At 42.7% G+C, this 15,973-nt stretch overlaps 1 protein-coding gene across 1 annotated transcript in view; it reads left to right on the forward strand.

The window, feature by feature from the left end:
• The window catches only part of DCUN1D4 (defective in cullin neddylation 1 domain containing 4), a 126,842-nt gene that overhangs the window by 36,497 nt on the left and 74,372 nt on the right, over positions 1-15,973 (forward strand). Inside the window, exon 3 of the mRNA XM_030191368.1 lies at positions 11,100-11,139. Coding sequence (XP_030047228.1) covers positions 11,100-11,139 — 40 coding nt within the window. The remainder of the gene's footprint in view (positions 1-11,099; positions 11,140-15,973) is intronic.

Genomic DNA, 15,973 nt, shown 5'->3' on the forward strand with positions numbered 1-15,973 from the left:
TACTCATTGGAGCCGGTCCATCCTGTGCCAGATTCTTTCATGGCCTCACAATGTGGATTGGAGGTAAAGTGATGGGCTGTTGTGCTCATACTGCAAAACCACCTAGAGCTGGGAGTGGTAGAGCCTCACCTGCTTGTGGATTAGGGGCTGGGGTATTACTCTATTTCATGGTCCCAAAGGAAGGGGGATCCTTTAGGCCTATTCTAGATCTCAAAGAAGTGAACGTTTGCCTCTGTCCAGTGGAGGCTCTTCACTGTGCGATGGCCTCGGTCAGGCCGGGTGAATTTGTTGACCTCCCTTGATCTTTTTTGAGGCTTATCTCCATAATACAGTCGAGGAGGACCACAAGCGCTATCTCCATTTTTGTGTGCTGGGATATGATCTAAGTTTCAGGCCTTCCTTTTGGGATTGTGACTGCTCTTCCCACCTTATCAAAGGTAATGGTGGTGGTTGTGGCCCACCTGCGCTGCCAGGGTATTTGGGTCCAGTTTTACCTGGACAATTGGTTGATCCTTGCCAACTTGACAAGGATTTAGTGGGCACTACTGCTAAGGTCACTTTGCTCTTGGAGTGCCTAGGTTGGGTGGTGACCCAAGCAAACTCATCTGTCTCCCACCTAGACCCTGAAGAAGCAAGGGAGTAGTGTGTGCAATGAGACAGTTCCGTACTCAGGGTCAAGTGGCGATAATCAAGATATTCACAAATGATTGCAAATGGTTTAAGAGCCAATAACACATGTATTAGGGTGCATCCTTCTTTAAAAAGACTAAAGTGCACTTCTGCGGTGTGAGATACTGTACTGATGCGCTCTTATAGACGGGGCATTGCAAAAGCGGAGGGCCATGTGTCACTACGTAGAAGGAAACTAGCTTAATTTTGTCCATCTGATTTATTTTATTACATTATTTGATCACTATATTTGATTCTTTACATGTAATCATATATTTTATACGACTTCTTTTATGTTATTTATTTATTTATATATTTCAAAATACATTCAAGCATGATATCTTGAGTACAGATAAAGACGATTTAGTATCTTGGTAAATTTCTAGAAAATACATAAAAAAAAAAAGAAAAGGAAAATTATAATAACAAGAAGATCATTACTCGTCTATAGTCCACAATATTGGGGAGAATTATCACAATTTTCAGGAAAATATTTCACCTTTTTGAAGACAGCTTCAAAATCTAACAAATGGAGGCTGATATAAGCATACCAAGCAATATACAATATTTATGGAGTTGAAGTTATTAATGTTCCTGATAATGGAGGGTGTAAGTCTCTCAGCTTTGCCTCCAAAAAAGAATTTAATTGATTAGCCTCAAAAATACATACTTAATTGAATTAAGTTTTATCACGCACTTGCAGGGGAAGTTCAGCCAAAACAAAGCTCCAAGTTGTATTGCCTTTGGTCTCAGTTTCAGAAATTCCTGTCTTTTCTTTTGGGTGTTTCTTGAGACATCCGGATACATTCTAATTTTACAGTCTAGGAAATCAGGTCTCTTATTCAGAAAAAATTGTTTGAGTATCCAGTCTCTATCCGGTTGAAGTATGAAAATCACTTTAAGCGTTGCAGTTGTTAAACCCTCATTGTCTCCTTCAATAATTTGAATCAAATTTAAATCCAGTGATTGAGCTTTAACTTCCTCACTTTGTAAAGAATCTTTCTTACGAAACGGTTCTATATAGAAAATCTTTGAGATAGGTGGATGTGTTTTTTCTGGGATTTTTAAAGCTTCTGTTAAATACTGCTTGAAGGTTATCAATGGGGAAATAGCAACTTGCTTAGGAAAATTTATCAGTCTGAGGGCATTTGAACGTTGATAGTTCTCTAGTACTTCAATCCTATTTTGAAGATACATATTCTCTTTAATTAAATTTACTTGTATTTGTTGAGAGTTTTTAATTACAGAAGAATTAGTTTCAACTTCCTTGCCCAAAGACTTTAACGTCATGTCCATTTCAGTGATCCTTTCATTGTCTAATGTGAATTTCTTATTTAACTGAGTAAATTGTTGTATAAATGAGGCTTCTAAGCCTACAAGCGCTTCCCAAATATTATCCAACGTTATTTGTTGAGGCTTTTCAGGTAAAAACGACTTACTTGAGAAATCAGTTGTGAAAATTGGAGTTAAAGCTGATTGACCTCCTACTGCTCCGGGTTCTTCCACAAGAACTGCTTCTCCACGCTTTACTTCTGCAATCTCCAAAGAAGGATTCCCCGGCTTCTCAGGCGTCGACTCAGGGCCCGTGCCAGAAAACCCCGTCGCGACTTGCGCACCAAGGGGTCTCTGGTCCGAAATCGATGTCGTAGCCGGCATGGGAGGAGGAAGCCTCATTTCGGGGCTGAAAGATATCTCATGTTCAAGCTGGGGGAACGGCAGACCTCTCCCTAATCCCTCCAGCAGCGAACCAGTCCCCATAGATGTGCCCGGTACGAGGAAGTGATCCATCGTTCCAGCTCTAGGTAAAGAGGGAGTAATGGGACTTGCTCACGATTTACCTCTCCTCTTAGGCATATTATTAGGATTTCACAAGTAGTCAAGGCAAAATATTCCAGGAGTAGAGCAGGTAACAGCGGAGCTATCTTCCTTACGTCTTACTCGGCCGCCATCTTGGAATTTCTCCCTTCTTTTATGTTTTATATGCATATTTGTCCTTTATACCTGTCCTATTTTTAGACCCCTGATGTAGGCTTTATGCCGAACACAGTACTGTGTCGGACTTTGAAGGATAAAGATTTTGTTCTTTATAACTCTTGTGGAAGAGCCCTGCTACCTTCACTATCCTTCTGCTGTGTTATTGGCTTTTATACCATTTGCAATAATTTGAAGACTCCTGAGGCAAGCATCTTGCCGAAACACATTGCCGTATTGAGTCTTTTACTCTCTGAATAAAGTCTGTCTTGTTATCATCTTGACTGTATCGTTGTTTGTCCCAGAGTACTGAAGTGTCTTGTTGCACACGATACTCCCTTGCTGCTTCTTCGAGAGTGTAGTGTTTCTGTTCTTCCACTTCGGTGGTTTTTCCCTTGGGATTCCACTCAGACCCTAGCATACCTGGGAGTTCAGTTCAGCACGTCACAGGGAGTGGTTTTCTTTTTTGTAATGCCGATTTTTAAAAAAGGTTCCAGGGGAGATCTGGGAAATTATAGACCGTTGAGTCTTATGTCGGTGCCGGGCAAAATGGTAGAGACTATTATAAAGAACAAAATGACAGAGCATTATTAGAAGCATGGATTAATGAGACAAAGCCAACATGGATTTAGTGAAGGAAAATCTTGCCTCACCAATCTTACATTTCTTTGAAGGGGTGAACAAACGTGGATAAAGGTGAGCCGCTTGATATTGTGTATCTGGATTTTCAGAAGGTGTTTGACAGAGTACCTCATGAAAGACTCCAGAGGAAATTGGAGAGTCATGGGATAGGAGGTAGTGTCCTATTGTGGATTAAAAGTTAAAGGATAGAAAACAGAGAGTACGGTTAAATGGTCAGTATTTTCAATGGAGAAGGGTAGTTAGTGGGGTTCCCCAGGGGTCTGTGCTGGGACCGCTGTTTTTAACATATTTATAAATGACCTAGGGATGGGAGTAACTAGTGAGGTAATTAAATTTGCTGATGACTCAAAGTTATTCAAAGTCGTTAAATCGCGGGAGGATTGTGAAAAATTACAAGAGGACCTTACGAGACTGGGAGATTGGGCGTCTGAATGGCAGATGATGTTTAATGTGAGGAAGTGCAAAGTGATGCATGTGGGAAAGAGGAATCCGAATTATAACTACGTCATGCAAGGTTCCACGTTAGGAGTCACCGACCAAGAAAAGGATCTAGGTGTTATCGTTGATGTGTTGCAGCGGCTAAGAAAGCAAATAGAATGCTGGGTATTATTAGGAAAGAAATGAAAAACAAAAATGAGGACATTATAATGCCTTTGTATCTGTCTATGGTGCGACCGCACCTCGAATATTGTGTTCAATTCTGGCCGCCGCATCTCAAAAAAGATATAGTGGAATTAGAAAAGGTGCAGAGAAGGGTGACGAAAATGATAAAGGGTTGGGACGACTTCCCTATGAGGAAAGGCTAAAGCGGCTTGTGCTCTTCAGCTTGGAGAAAAGATGGCTAAGGGGAGATATGATAGAGGTCTATAAAACAGAGTGGAGTGGAACGGGTAGACATGAAGCATCTGTTTACGCTTTCCCAAAATACTAGGACTAGGGGGCATGCAATGAAGCTACAAAGTAGTAAATTTAAAACGAATCGGAGAAAATTTGTCTTCATTCAATGTGTAATTCAACTCTGGAATTCGCTGCCAGAAAATGTGATAAAGGCAGGTAGCTTAGCAGAGTTTAAAAAAGGTTTGACCAGTTTCCTAAAGGAAATGTCCATAGACCATTATTAAATTGGAATTGGGAAAATCCACTATTTCTGGGATAAGCAGTATAACATGTGTTGTACGTTTTGGGGATCTTGCCAGGTATTTGTGACCTGGATTGGCCACTGTTGAAAACAGGATGCTGGGCTTAATGGACCTTTTGGTCTGTCCCAGTATGGCAATACTTATGTACTTTTCAGAGGAATGCATAGTGAAACTCCATAATTAGCCTGTGTGGCCTTGGGACTTCCCTTGTCTTGGGACTATATCAGTTCTTGGGCTTCATGGCGATGACCCTGGAGGTGGTTGCCTTGGGTGCAGGCACAGATATGCCCCCTTCAGATAGCTCTTTTTTTTTTTTTTCTCAGTGAGTGCTGGCCTATCAGGATTTTGACTGCTGACTACCACTTCCTCCCAGATTGTGGTGCAGTCTGGACTGATGGGACAATACCAGTCATCTTCTCCAGGGAGGAGTCCCAGTGGACCCACCATATTGGGGGGTGGTCAACACTGATTTGAGTCTCTTCAGATGGGGAGCTCACTCTTTGGGCAAAGTCATAGGCAATCGGTGGCCCAACTGTTTGAGGAGGTTAAAGAGGGCCGGGTTAGGTTGGTACCAGGGTGGGGCTTACATCCATAATTGTCTGACAACACACAGAAAAACAAAATAAGTAAAAGTAAAATATTTGCAATAATACCTTTTATTAAATTTAGATATTAGATAAATATCATATGTCAAAGAATAAAGTGGTTGCTGAAAGCATATATTAACTAATGTATACAATTCAAAAATGTTATCAGTTATTAAACACTGCTATTTCCATCCATTTCAGTAAGGCCAACACACATCCCTGAACCGCAAACACTATGCACAAACTTGTGCAAAAACACACTCGGAACCTTACTGTACCATAACAGCACTAACTCCGAGGACTCAGAGCTCATTTTATTAATGACCAGATAGAGATAAGAGTTTTCAATTTTGGCACAGTTTAAGTCATCACAAGAACAAAATATAAGAAAACCAATGGACTTCATTAGGGGCTTATAGCCCATTTAGTTATGTTTAAACAAAAGAGATCTGCATGAAATAAAATATTTATTTTTATTTTGACTTAAAAAACCTCTCTGCCCCAAACCAACATTGCCCCATTATCTTGCCCCCCACCACCATCCGACATGTTTCCCCATCTCTCTCTCCTCCCTTCATCATCCAGTGCATCATCACCCCTCTGTCTGTCCTCCCTCACCAGTCTCCATCCAAATTCTGTTCATTTCCTATTTCACAAAAAAAGTCTTAAGAATTGCTGAATGAAGCATCTATATATTTTCATAATCGGGTGACCAGGCATACCATGCACTAATGCATTTCTAAATCTCCTCCTAGGACTTTGTTTACAACCACCCTCTCCTGTTAAGCAAAGCAATAAGAGACCCAAATACTCCTCCCACTTCCCCCACCCTCAACACTTACCCGCTTACTCGATCCTCTACCTCTCTCCCTGGCTCGGTCGGTGACTGACTGACTGAAAAGAGATGCGTGCTGCAACACTCAGGGTCACAGTCACAGCCCCAGGCTCTGCCGCCGGAACAGACGGTGCAGGAAGCGTGTTACAGGGGGAGGTTCTGGCAGATCCGGAACTGCTGGGGAAGGAGCTGCCTTAGGGAGATAGCAAGCAGGTAGCTGGTAAGAAAAGAAGTGAGAGGGATCAGCGGGGGGTGGACGCCGGCTGAAGATACTACTTTGTTTCTGGCTGCCCCGGAGCCGAATTCGAGGATGAGGCAGGTGGGGAAGGTCACGATTGGGCTGGGGAGACTTAGCATCCCCAAGCCTCTTATACGAGGTGCCTATGGGCAAAGTGGTGCAGGAATGTTGGTACCTGTTGGAGGCCTCTTGGTCCATCAGTCGCCTGGAGATCTGGGCTGTCGGGTTACTGCTGATGGAATTCCTACCCCTGGTTCGGGGGAGAGCAGTCTGAGTGATGGTGGACAATGCCACAGCAGTTGGTACCCGTTCCTAACACATGTTGTATTACACCCCAAGGAGTACACAAGACATCAGCAAGGGGGCTTAGTTCCCAGAAAGATAGAAAATGAGCCAATGTAAGTACCAGTTTTGGTCACTCTCAGTTTTGCTCCCTGGTCCTCTCTCCACAGTTTGTCATCATAGGTATACTGCCCTAGCCTGAACTGTGATGTTCCTCTTCCCTCTGCCTCCACTGTCATTCCAGGTTGGCAGCAGTGGCAGAAACAACGTAAAGACGTGGTGAGACCATTTTCCTTGTACATGCCGCTGCCAGCTGTACTGGGTCATGTCCCTCTCCGATATAACTTCTGTGTTGGAAGAGCGTGACCAGCAGAGCTGGCAGCAGCATACGCAGGGAAATAGTCCTGCGTATCTTCACATTGATAATACCACTGTTGGCCTGCCGCTGACCTAGAAAGGCTGTGAGAAGTTGAGCAGGAGAGAGGGGGAAGAGAGAAAAGGGGCAGTGCTGAATGGGGAGAAGAGGCAAATGGGCTGATGCTGGAAAGGGGAGACAGAGGAGAGGGATGTATAGCAGGGGGAAGAGAGAGAAAGACATCTGTTTGATATTTTTAGAAGTTATTCTTTTAGATGAATTTTTGTTTTTATTAAGATTATATAGCTGTGATATCTGTTCTTCCCTCCATTATTATTGGAACTTTTTTCTATTATGTAAACCGCTTAGAATCTCTCAGGAAAGTTATCGGTGTAGAAAACTCCAATAGAATAGAGAGGGAAGATGATTTTGAGGTGGGGGGAAAGATGCTGGACCATGTTGGTGTGAAAGAGAAGGGGAGAAGCAAGACACATGAAGGAATAGGGATACAGAGTGGAGATACCAAGGACACGGAGAAAGAAGAAATGTCAAATTGGTAAGAGACCCTGGCAAGATTTACGAGAAGGCAAATTAAGCAGAAACTAGATACTGGGACCAACATGATTAGAAAAATAAAATGAAGTCCAACAAAAATGGAAAACCAAACAATCCCACAACAGTCAAGACAAGCAGCAGAAGGGAGTGGGAATGACCAATGCGATGAGTCAAGGTAAAAGCACCAGTCCTTTATTAGCATTTGCTTGAAGACAGTACATCAATGAAAGCAGCAGGCTTCACTTGAAGGGGGATTCAACGTGGTCAGTGTTTTCGGCCTATGCATCCATCAAGAGTTCAGAGCTTGGTCAATGTGAAAGTGTGCTGAAAAGAAGGCACAAATGCTATTGACTTGGCATAAGATGCTCAGTTGTTTATATGGTTTAAGCTCCAGTTGGGCAGCTCTTATTTTCTAAGCAAAGTCCTGGGGCTTTTGCTCACCAAACATGGGGACACTGCTTGACTTCTGAAGGGAGTTACACATTTGCATTATCTTGTGTGTCTGTCTCTTTCCTCGTGGGATTTAAATTTTGGTGCTGAATGTTCGCTCGAGTTCACCCTTTGAGCCTCTGAGGTCAGCCTTGACTAAGGACCTCACTCAAAATGGTTTTCTAAGTAGCAATTTTGTTGGCACAGGAGGGTGCTGGAGCTTCAAACTTTGTTTTGTTGAGACCCCTGTCCTTCTCGGAAGACTTTTTCCCATTTGTACTGTTTTTTTCTTCAATGGTGATCTTCCCCTTTGATGTGAATTAGAGGATACGTCTGTCCTTTTGTGGTTGGGGGATCACTGTCCAGCTAGGAGGTGTCACAAGCTTAATGTCTGCAGAGTCCTGTTCTGGTGCTTGAGGGAGATGAATGGATTTTTGTTGTTCAGATCACCTTTTTGTTTTCCATTGCCCTAAGAGGGGTCAGGTGGTGTCCAAAGCCTCTAGTGGTGTCCAAAGCCTCTATTGTTCATTGGATCAGGGTGGCCATTGAGGCTGCCTTCGTTTGTAGGAATTAGGATATCTCCAGGTTGAGAGTTCACTCAACTCAGGAGCTGATGATGGGTCCTAATCTGTGGAATGCTCTTCCTGCTTACCTAAGATTGCAAGATTCTCTAACTCAGTTTAAACTGACAAAGATTTATTTGTAGATGCATTCCCTTTAACCACCCTATCCTTTATTAAGTGAGGGGTTGAAATACAGATGCAGTAGGAAGCCCTGGACAGCACAACTATGACTTATTTTCTATCTTTCAAATTCCCTGTCTAAATGGAGTTCCTTTTGTTTCTGCATTATAATATTCTGTATATGTAAACCACTTGGTCTGAGTGGTTTCCCTGCTGGGTATCTTGTGGGTAGCTGTTGCTCCATTCCTTTGTGAAGCATTGCAGACTTACTAGAACCTGTTCAGAGTTTTTGGCAGAGCAGTCATTTAGGGGGTCTTGTCTTTCTCCACCCAGTGAGTCTGCTTGTGTACAGGATAGTACAGCCAATTCACTAAGGAAAGTGAAATTTAGGATTATCTGTTACTTTCTTTTCCTTTAGTGAGGTTTGTACCATCCTAAGACTCTCCTTCGGAAGACTGTGATTATTGGGACTCTTGGTTAAATTGTCTTTCTCTCCAGTAGTGGTCCAAACTTTAAAAAACCCAAAAGGAAAAATTGCCATAAATGAAGTGGTAAGATTGGCATGAGTATACTGCTTTGGACCTTCTGCATTGGCAGAGGCATGCTGGAACTTTCCAATGATCACCAGCCCTCAGCAGCCCTCCTTATATCAGTGATGTCACTGGAAAAGATCAGTGTCTCGACAGTCTGCTGGTAGGAAGGGATAGCACTGCTTGCTCAGGATGGTACAGCCCAAGTAAAGGAAAGTAAATTACCAGGTAAGACTAAATTGCATCGTATTCTATATGCATAAAATTTTCTTTGCAGTATATTTGTCTTTCCTTCAAAATGTTTCTCCCCTTTTCATTATAGTTAGTCTTACTAGCTTCATGGACTAGCTGTTCCCTGGACAGAAAGTTTTTCAATCCAGAAAAGTTTTTTTTTTTTTTAATTAATTGGGAGAGCTGGCCATGAGGGGCATAATCGAACGGGGCGCCCAAGTTTTCCTGAGGGCATCCTCACAGGACATCCCTGCGAAGGGCGGGGAAAACCCGTATTATCGAAACAAGATGGTGTCTTTTCGTTTTGATAATACAGTCGGGGCGCCCAAATCTCCACATTTAGGTCGACATTAGAGATGGTTGTCCCTGATTTTTGGCGATAATGGAAACCGAGGACACCCATCTCAGAAATGACCAAATCCAAGCACTTTGGTCATGGGAGGTGCCAGCATTCGTAGTGCACTGGTCCCCCTGACATGCCAGGACACCAACCGGGCACTCTAGGGGGCACTGCAGTGGACTTCAGAAAAAGTTCCCAGGTGCATAGCTCCCTTACCTTGTGTGCTGAGCCCCCCAAAATCCACTCCCCACAACTGTACACCACTACCATAGCCCTTAGGGATGAAGGGGGGCACCTAGATGTGGTTACAGTGGGTTTGTGTGGGTTTGGAGGGCTCACATTTACCACCACGTTTAACAGGTAGGGGGGGGGATGGGCCTGGGTCCGCCTGCCTGAAGTGAACTGCAGTATCCACTAAAACTGCTCCAGGGACCTGCATACTGCTGTCATGAAGCTGGTATGACATTTGAGGCTGGCATAGAGGCTCGAAAAAATATTTTTTAAGTTTTTTTTTTTTTTTTTGAGGGTGGGAGGGGTTAGTGACTAATGGGGGAGTAGGGGGAGGTGGTCATTTAGGGCACATTTTTGTGGCTTGGTTGTAAAAAAAAAAAAGGAACAAGTAAAGTCAGCCAAGTGTTCGTCAGGGATGCCTTCTTTTTTCCCATTATCGGCTCCGAGGACTTACTACTACTACTATTATCGTTCTATAGCGCTACAAGGCATGCGCAGTGCTGTACACCATACACAACAAGACAGTCCCTTCTCAAAGAGCTTACAATCTAGATAAGACAGGTAAACCGAACAATTAAGGGTAAGGGAATAAAGATGGTGAGGATAAAGGACTAGGCAAGTGAGTAGTCGTTAGGAGTCAAAAGCCGTGGTAAGAGGGTGGGCCTTAAGTTTGGATTTGAAAACGGCCAAAGACGGGGCTAGACACACCAGGCTCAGGAAGTATATTGCAGGCGTGAGGTGCAGCAAGACAAAAGGAACGGAGTCTAGAATTAGCAGTAGAGGAGAAGGGGAAGGATAAAAGAGATTTATCTACAGAACGGAGTACCTGGGGGGGGGGGGGCGTAGGGAGAGGATGCCCGTGTTAAGCACGCCCCAGTCCTGCCTTTGCTATGCTTCCAACACGCCCCCGGGAACTTTGGTCGTCCCTGCGACAGAAAGCAGTTTGATGCCCAAAATCGGCTTTCGATTATGCTGATTTGGGCAACCCTGGGAGAAGGACGTCCATCTCCTGATTTGTGTCGAAAGATGGGTGCCCTTCTCTTTTGAAAATGAGCCCACATGTGTTCCTTTGTCAACTGTCTAAGGGAAATATGAAATGTTTCACTTGAACAGAAAGCATAGTTCTTCTTTATTGCTGTTGAGTTAGAGCAAGTTGCTTGGTTTTGTAGTTCTGCAAATATTTCAGAATGAAACTTAAGCTGTTAAGAGATAGCTGTACCTATGTTGGGGAATGTAAATACTTGTGGTCTGCTTCTTATTGACCCATGAAGTAGCTTTTTGTTTCTAATAATGTGTTTTTGTACAGTGGTGCATGAAAGTGGATTGATGGCCTTTCTTCCTTGTGGTAGTATTGTGTTGATTCATTTGTTGTCCCTTTACAGAATTTGACAGAAGACATCGGTCAAGACGATCGCCAAACAGGTACTTTGTACTTATGGCATATTTTTAGTAGGAATGAATGAGTCTTTGTGTACAGGAATAAGCTTTTATAGCAGTCACTGTAACACAAGCATTCTGTGTTATACAAAGTGAAAATGTTTGGTTATTAACTTCATAGTCTGTCTTTTTGTTAGCAATATGAAGGCAGTGTAAATGGCAAAAAAATAAAAACCACAGATATGTAAACTTACATGTTTTTGTTTATATATATATAATATATTATATATATATAGTTACATTTTTACCCTAATCTTCCTTTCTAGTATTTTGATTCCACCCCCCCCCCCGCCTTCACCAGCACACACATTTTATTCAGTCCTTTTTTTTTTCAATTTGTAAATTTTTTTATTAAATAACCAGTTTGACAACAGACTCCGAAACCATTCCAATACAAAGAATCTAACATTTTCCACAACCACATTTTCTCCCCTTACCCTTTAGTCCCTATAACCCCCTCCCCCTCCACCCCCCAGTCAGTCCTTTTTTAATCCTGTTGGTAGTTTTTCTTTTGTTCTTGGTTCTCTTCAAGCCTTAAGTTTTATTTTTTCATGCTATTTCTTTACATTATTTTTTCCCCAAACCATGCAACTTTTGTTTTCTACTCTGGGTCATTGCCTTCAGATGTTTCCAATGTAACATAGTAACATAGTAGATGGTGGCAGAAAAAGACCTGCATGGTCCATCCAGTCTGCCCAACAAGATAACACTATATGTGCTACTTTTTGTGTATACCTTACCTTGATTTTGTACCTGTCCTTTTCAGGGCACAGACCGTATAGTCTGCCCAGCACTGTCCCCGCCTCCCGCCACCGGCTGTGCACCAATCTCGGTAAGCTCCTTAGAATCTATTCCTTCTGAACAGAATTCCTTTAGGTTTATCCCGCGCGTGCTTGAATTCTGTTACCATTTTCATTTCCACCACCTCCCGCGGGAGGGCATTCCAAGCATCACTACTCTCTCCGTGAAAAAATACTTCCTGACATTTTTCTTGAGTCTGCCCCCCTTCAATCTCATTTCATGTCCTCTCGTTCTACCTCCTTCGCATCTCCGGAAAAGGTTCGTTTGCGGATTAATACTTTTCAAATATTTGAACGTCTGTATCATATCACCCCTGTTTCTCCTTTCTCCAGAGTATACATGTTTCAGGTCATCAAGTCTCTCTCATACGTCTTGTAACGCAAATCCCTTACCATTCTCATAGCTTTTCTTTGCACTGCTTCAATTCTTTTTACATCCTTAGCAAGGTACGGCCTCCAAAAACTGAACACAATACTCCAGGTGGGGCCTCACAATGACTTATACAGGGGCCTCAACACCTCCTTTCTTCTGCTTGTCACACCTCTCTCCTATACAGCTAACAACCTTCTAGCTACGGCCACCGCCTTGTCACACTGTTTCGTCGCCTTCAGATCCTCAGATACTATCACCCCAAGATCCCTCTTCCCATCCGTTCCTATCAGACTCTCCCCCACCTAACACATACGTCTCCGGAGGATTTCTATTCCCTAAGTGCATCACTTTGCATTTCTTGCGTTGAATTTAATTGCCAACCTTACACCATTCTTCTAGCTTCCTCAGATCCTTTTTCATATTTTCCACTCCCTCCCGGGTGTCCACTCTATTACAGATCTTAGTATCCATCCGCAAATAGGCAAAACTTTACCTTCTAACCCTTCGGCAATGTCACTCTGAAATATATGAACAGAATTGGTCCCAGCACCGATCCTTGTAGGCACACCACTACTCACCTTTCCCTCCGAGTGAATTCCATTCACCACCACCCTCTGGCTTCTGTCCGTCAACCAGTTCCTAATCCAGTTCACCACTTTGGTTCGTATCTTCAGCCCATCCAGTTTATTTAAGAGCCTCCTGTGGGGAACCGTGTCAAAAGCTTTGCTGAATCTAAGTAGATTACGTCCATAGCTCGTCCTGATTCAGTTCTCCTGTCACCCAATCAAAGAATTCAATGAGATTCCGTTTGGCCCGATTCCCTTTGGTAAAACCATGTTGTCTCGGATCTTGCAACTTATTGGCTTCCAGGAAATTTACTATCCTTCCTTCAGCATCGCTTCCATTACTTTTCCAATAACTGAAGTGAGGCTTACCGGCCTGTAGTTTTCCAGCTTCTTCCCTATCATCACTTTTGTGAAGAGGGACCACCGTTTTCCAATCCCTCGGACCTCTCCAGTCTGCAAGGATATATTAAACAAATCTTTAAGAGGACTCGCCAGAACCTCTCTGAGTTCCCTCAATATCCTAGGGTGGATCCCGTCCGGTCCCATGGCTTTGTCCACCTTTAGCTTTTCAAGTTGTTCATACACACTGTCTTCTGTGAACGGTGCTCTATCCATTTCAATCTCACTTGTACTTTTTCCAGTCCATCACGGTCCTTCTCCAGGATTTTCTTCTGTGAAAACAGAACAAAAGTATCTATTTAGCAAATTTGCTTTTTCTTCATCGTTATCCACATAGCGGTTCGCAGTATCTTTTAGTCTCACAATTCCCTTTTTAGTCATTCTTCTTTCACTAATATACCTGAAGAAATTTTTGTCACCCCTTCTTACATTTCTAGCCATTTGTTCTTCCGCTTGCGCTTTCGCCAGACGTATCTCTCTCTTGGCTTCTTTCATTTTCATCCGGTATTCCTCCTCGTGTTTCTTTTCTTGAGTGTTTTTGTATTTCTGGAACGCCAACTCTTTAGCCTTTATTTTCTCAGCCACTTGCTTGGAGAACCATATCGATTTCCTTTTTCCCTTGCTTTTATTTACTTTCCTTACATAAAGGTTTGTGGCCCTATTTATAGCTTCCTTTAGCCTGGACCACTGTCCTTCCACTTCTCGTATTTCCTCCCAGCCCATCATCTCCTTCCTCTGGTATTCCCCCATTTTACTAAAGTCAGCATGCTTGAAATCCAGGACTTTGAGTTTTGAGTGGCCGCTCTCCACTTTAGCTGTAATATCAAACCAAACCGTTTGATAGTCACTGCCGCCCAGGTGGGCACCCACTTGAATATTTGACATGCTATCCCCATTCGTGAGCACCAGATCCAGCGTCGCTCCTTCCCTCGTGGGTTCCGTCACCATTTGTCTGAGCAAACCGCTTTGGAAAGCATCCACGATCTCTCTACTTCTTTCTGATTCTGCAGACGGAACCTTCCAATCTACATCCGGCAGATTGAAATCTCCCAGCAACAGCACCTCTCTCTTGTTTCCCAACTTTTGAATATCTGCGATCAGGTCTTTATCTAATTCCTCCAATTGTTTCGGAGGTCTGTAGACAACACCCACGTGTACAGAGGTTCTATCCTCTCTTTTTAAGGTGATCCATATCGCTTCTTCCTTTCCCCAGGTCCCTGCCATTTCGGTCGCCGTGATATCATTTCTCACATATAGAGCTACTCCTCCACCTTTACGATTCTCTCTGTCCTTCCTAATTAGATTATAGCCTGGTATGTTTGCATCCCATTCATGGGAACCATTTAGCCACGTCTCTGTGATTGCAACAAGGTCAAAGTCTGCCTCCAATATCAGGGCTTGAAGGTCATCAACTTTATTGCTTAGACTGCGAGCATTTGTGGCCATCGCTTTCCATGTACATTTCCTGGGATGTGCTTCAACATTTGTGATTTGGGGTTGTCTTTTCTCTCTGGGTACCTTCGTATCCTTTTGTTCCAACTTCATTTCTTTCTCTTCTGCCTCAGTTCTATTTTTAGGATCATCACAATGCTGTAATGGAGCAAAAGAATTCTGTAGGGGCAACATTTGTGAGGGCGGATGCCTCTGTGTCACATATCGAAGTCTGCCTGAGCCTACTGTGAACCATCTATTTCTAAAAACTGGAACTATGCATACCAGTATATACAATAAGTATATCAATCCAAACACACTCTAAATTAATAGTTAATATACAGTGGGGGTATATGTTTCATTAGGACATATTAGGAAGGTGAAGTTTCTAGATGCTGTAAGTACTTTAATAAAGCAGTTGGTTCATCAATCCAAACACACTCTAAATTAATAGTTAATATACAGTGGGGGTAAATGTTTCATTAGGACATATTAGCAAGGTGAGGTTTCTAGATGCTGTAAGTACTTTAATAAAGCAGTTGGTTCTGGAACCAACTGGATGGTTGGAGGTGGGGGGAGGGGGAAGGATACTACTTTAGAACTCATTCTACTGGATTGCAGGACTTGGTGCAAGGGTTAATGGTGATAGAGGTGCTTTGCAATAGTGATCATACCACCATCAAATCTGTGGGTGTCTTCCCAACATCCTCATCAATAAAGACTGAATAAAGAATTCATCTACCTCCCTGTTTACTAAGCCATGCCAGCACAGCCTGTTCACTTTGAACGGGCTGTGTTGGCATTCTTGCTTCTAATACTTGAAAAAAAATTATGAGCGTCTGCCTATGTAGCTAATTTGTCAGATTCTCTTGTCCTGTTTGATCTTTCTTTATAGCTAGTGCTCATGTTTTTTTCCTATTTTCTTCACTGTGGGTAAGCTTTCCATTTTTTTTTTAATTCCATCTTTTTGGCTTTAGTAATCTCTTTAATTGCTTCTTTAACTATGCTGGCCAGGATCATGGTCTGTCTTGAATGTTTTCTAATGCATGGATGCATCTAGTCTGGGTTTCGGGATAGCATTTTTAAACAGCAGCAATGTTTCATGTAATTTTCTTTTTTACTTTTGTAACCACTCCTTTTTAAGAGATCTTTTTCTAACCCATTTGCTCATTTTATTGTAGTCTCTCTTTAAAAAAAATTAAATACATTTCCTTTCAGTGATTGTATGACAGATTTGATGGTGGTATGAT

This window comes from Microcaecilia unicolor, chromosome 2, assembly GCF_901765095.1.
Source record: "Microcaecilia unicolor chromosome 2, aMicUni1.1, whole genome shotgun sequence".
Taxonomy (NCBI): Eukaryota; Metazoa; Chordata; class Amphibia; order Gymnophiona; family Siphonopidae; genus Microcaecilia; species Microcaecilia unicolor.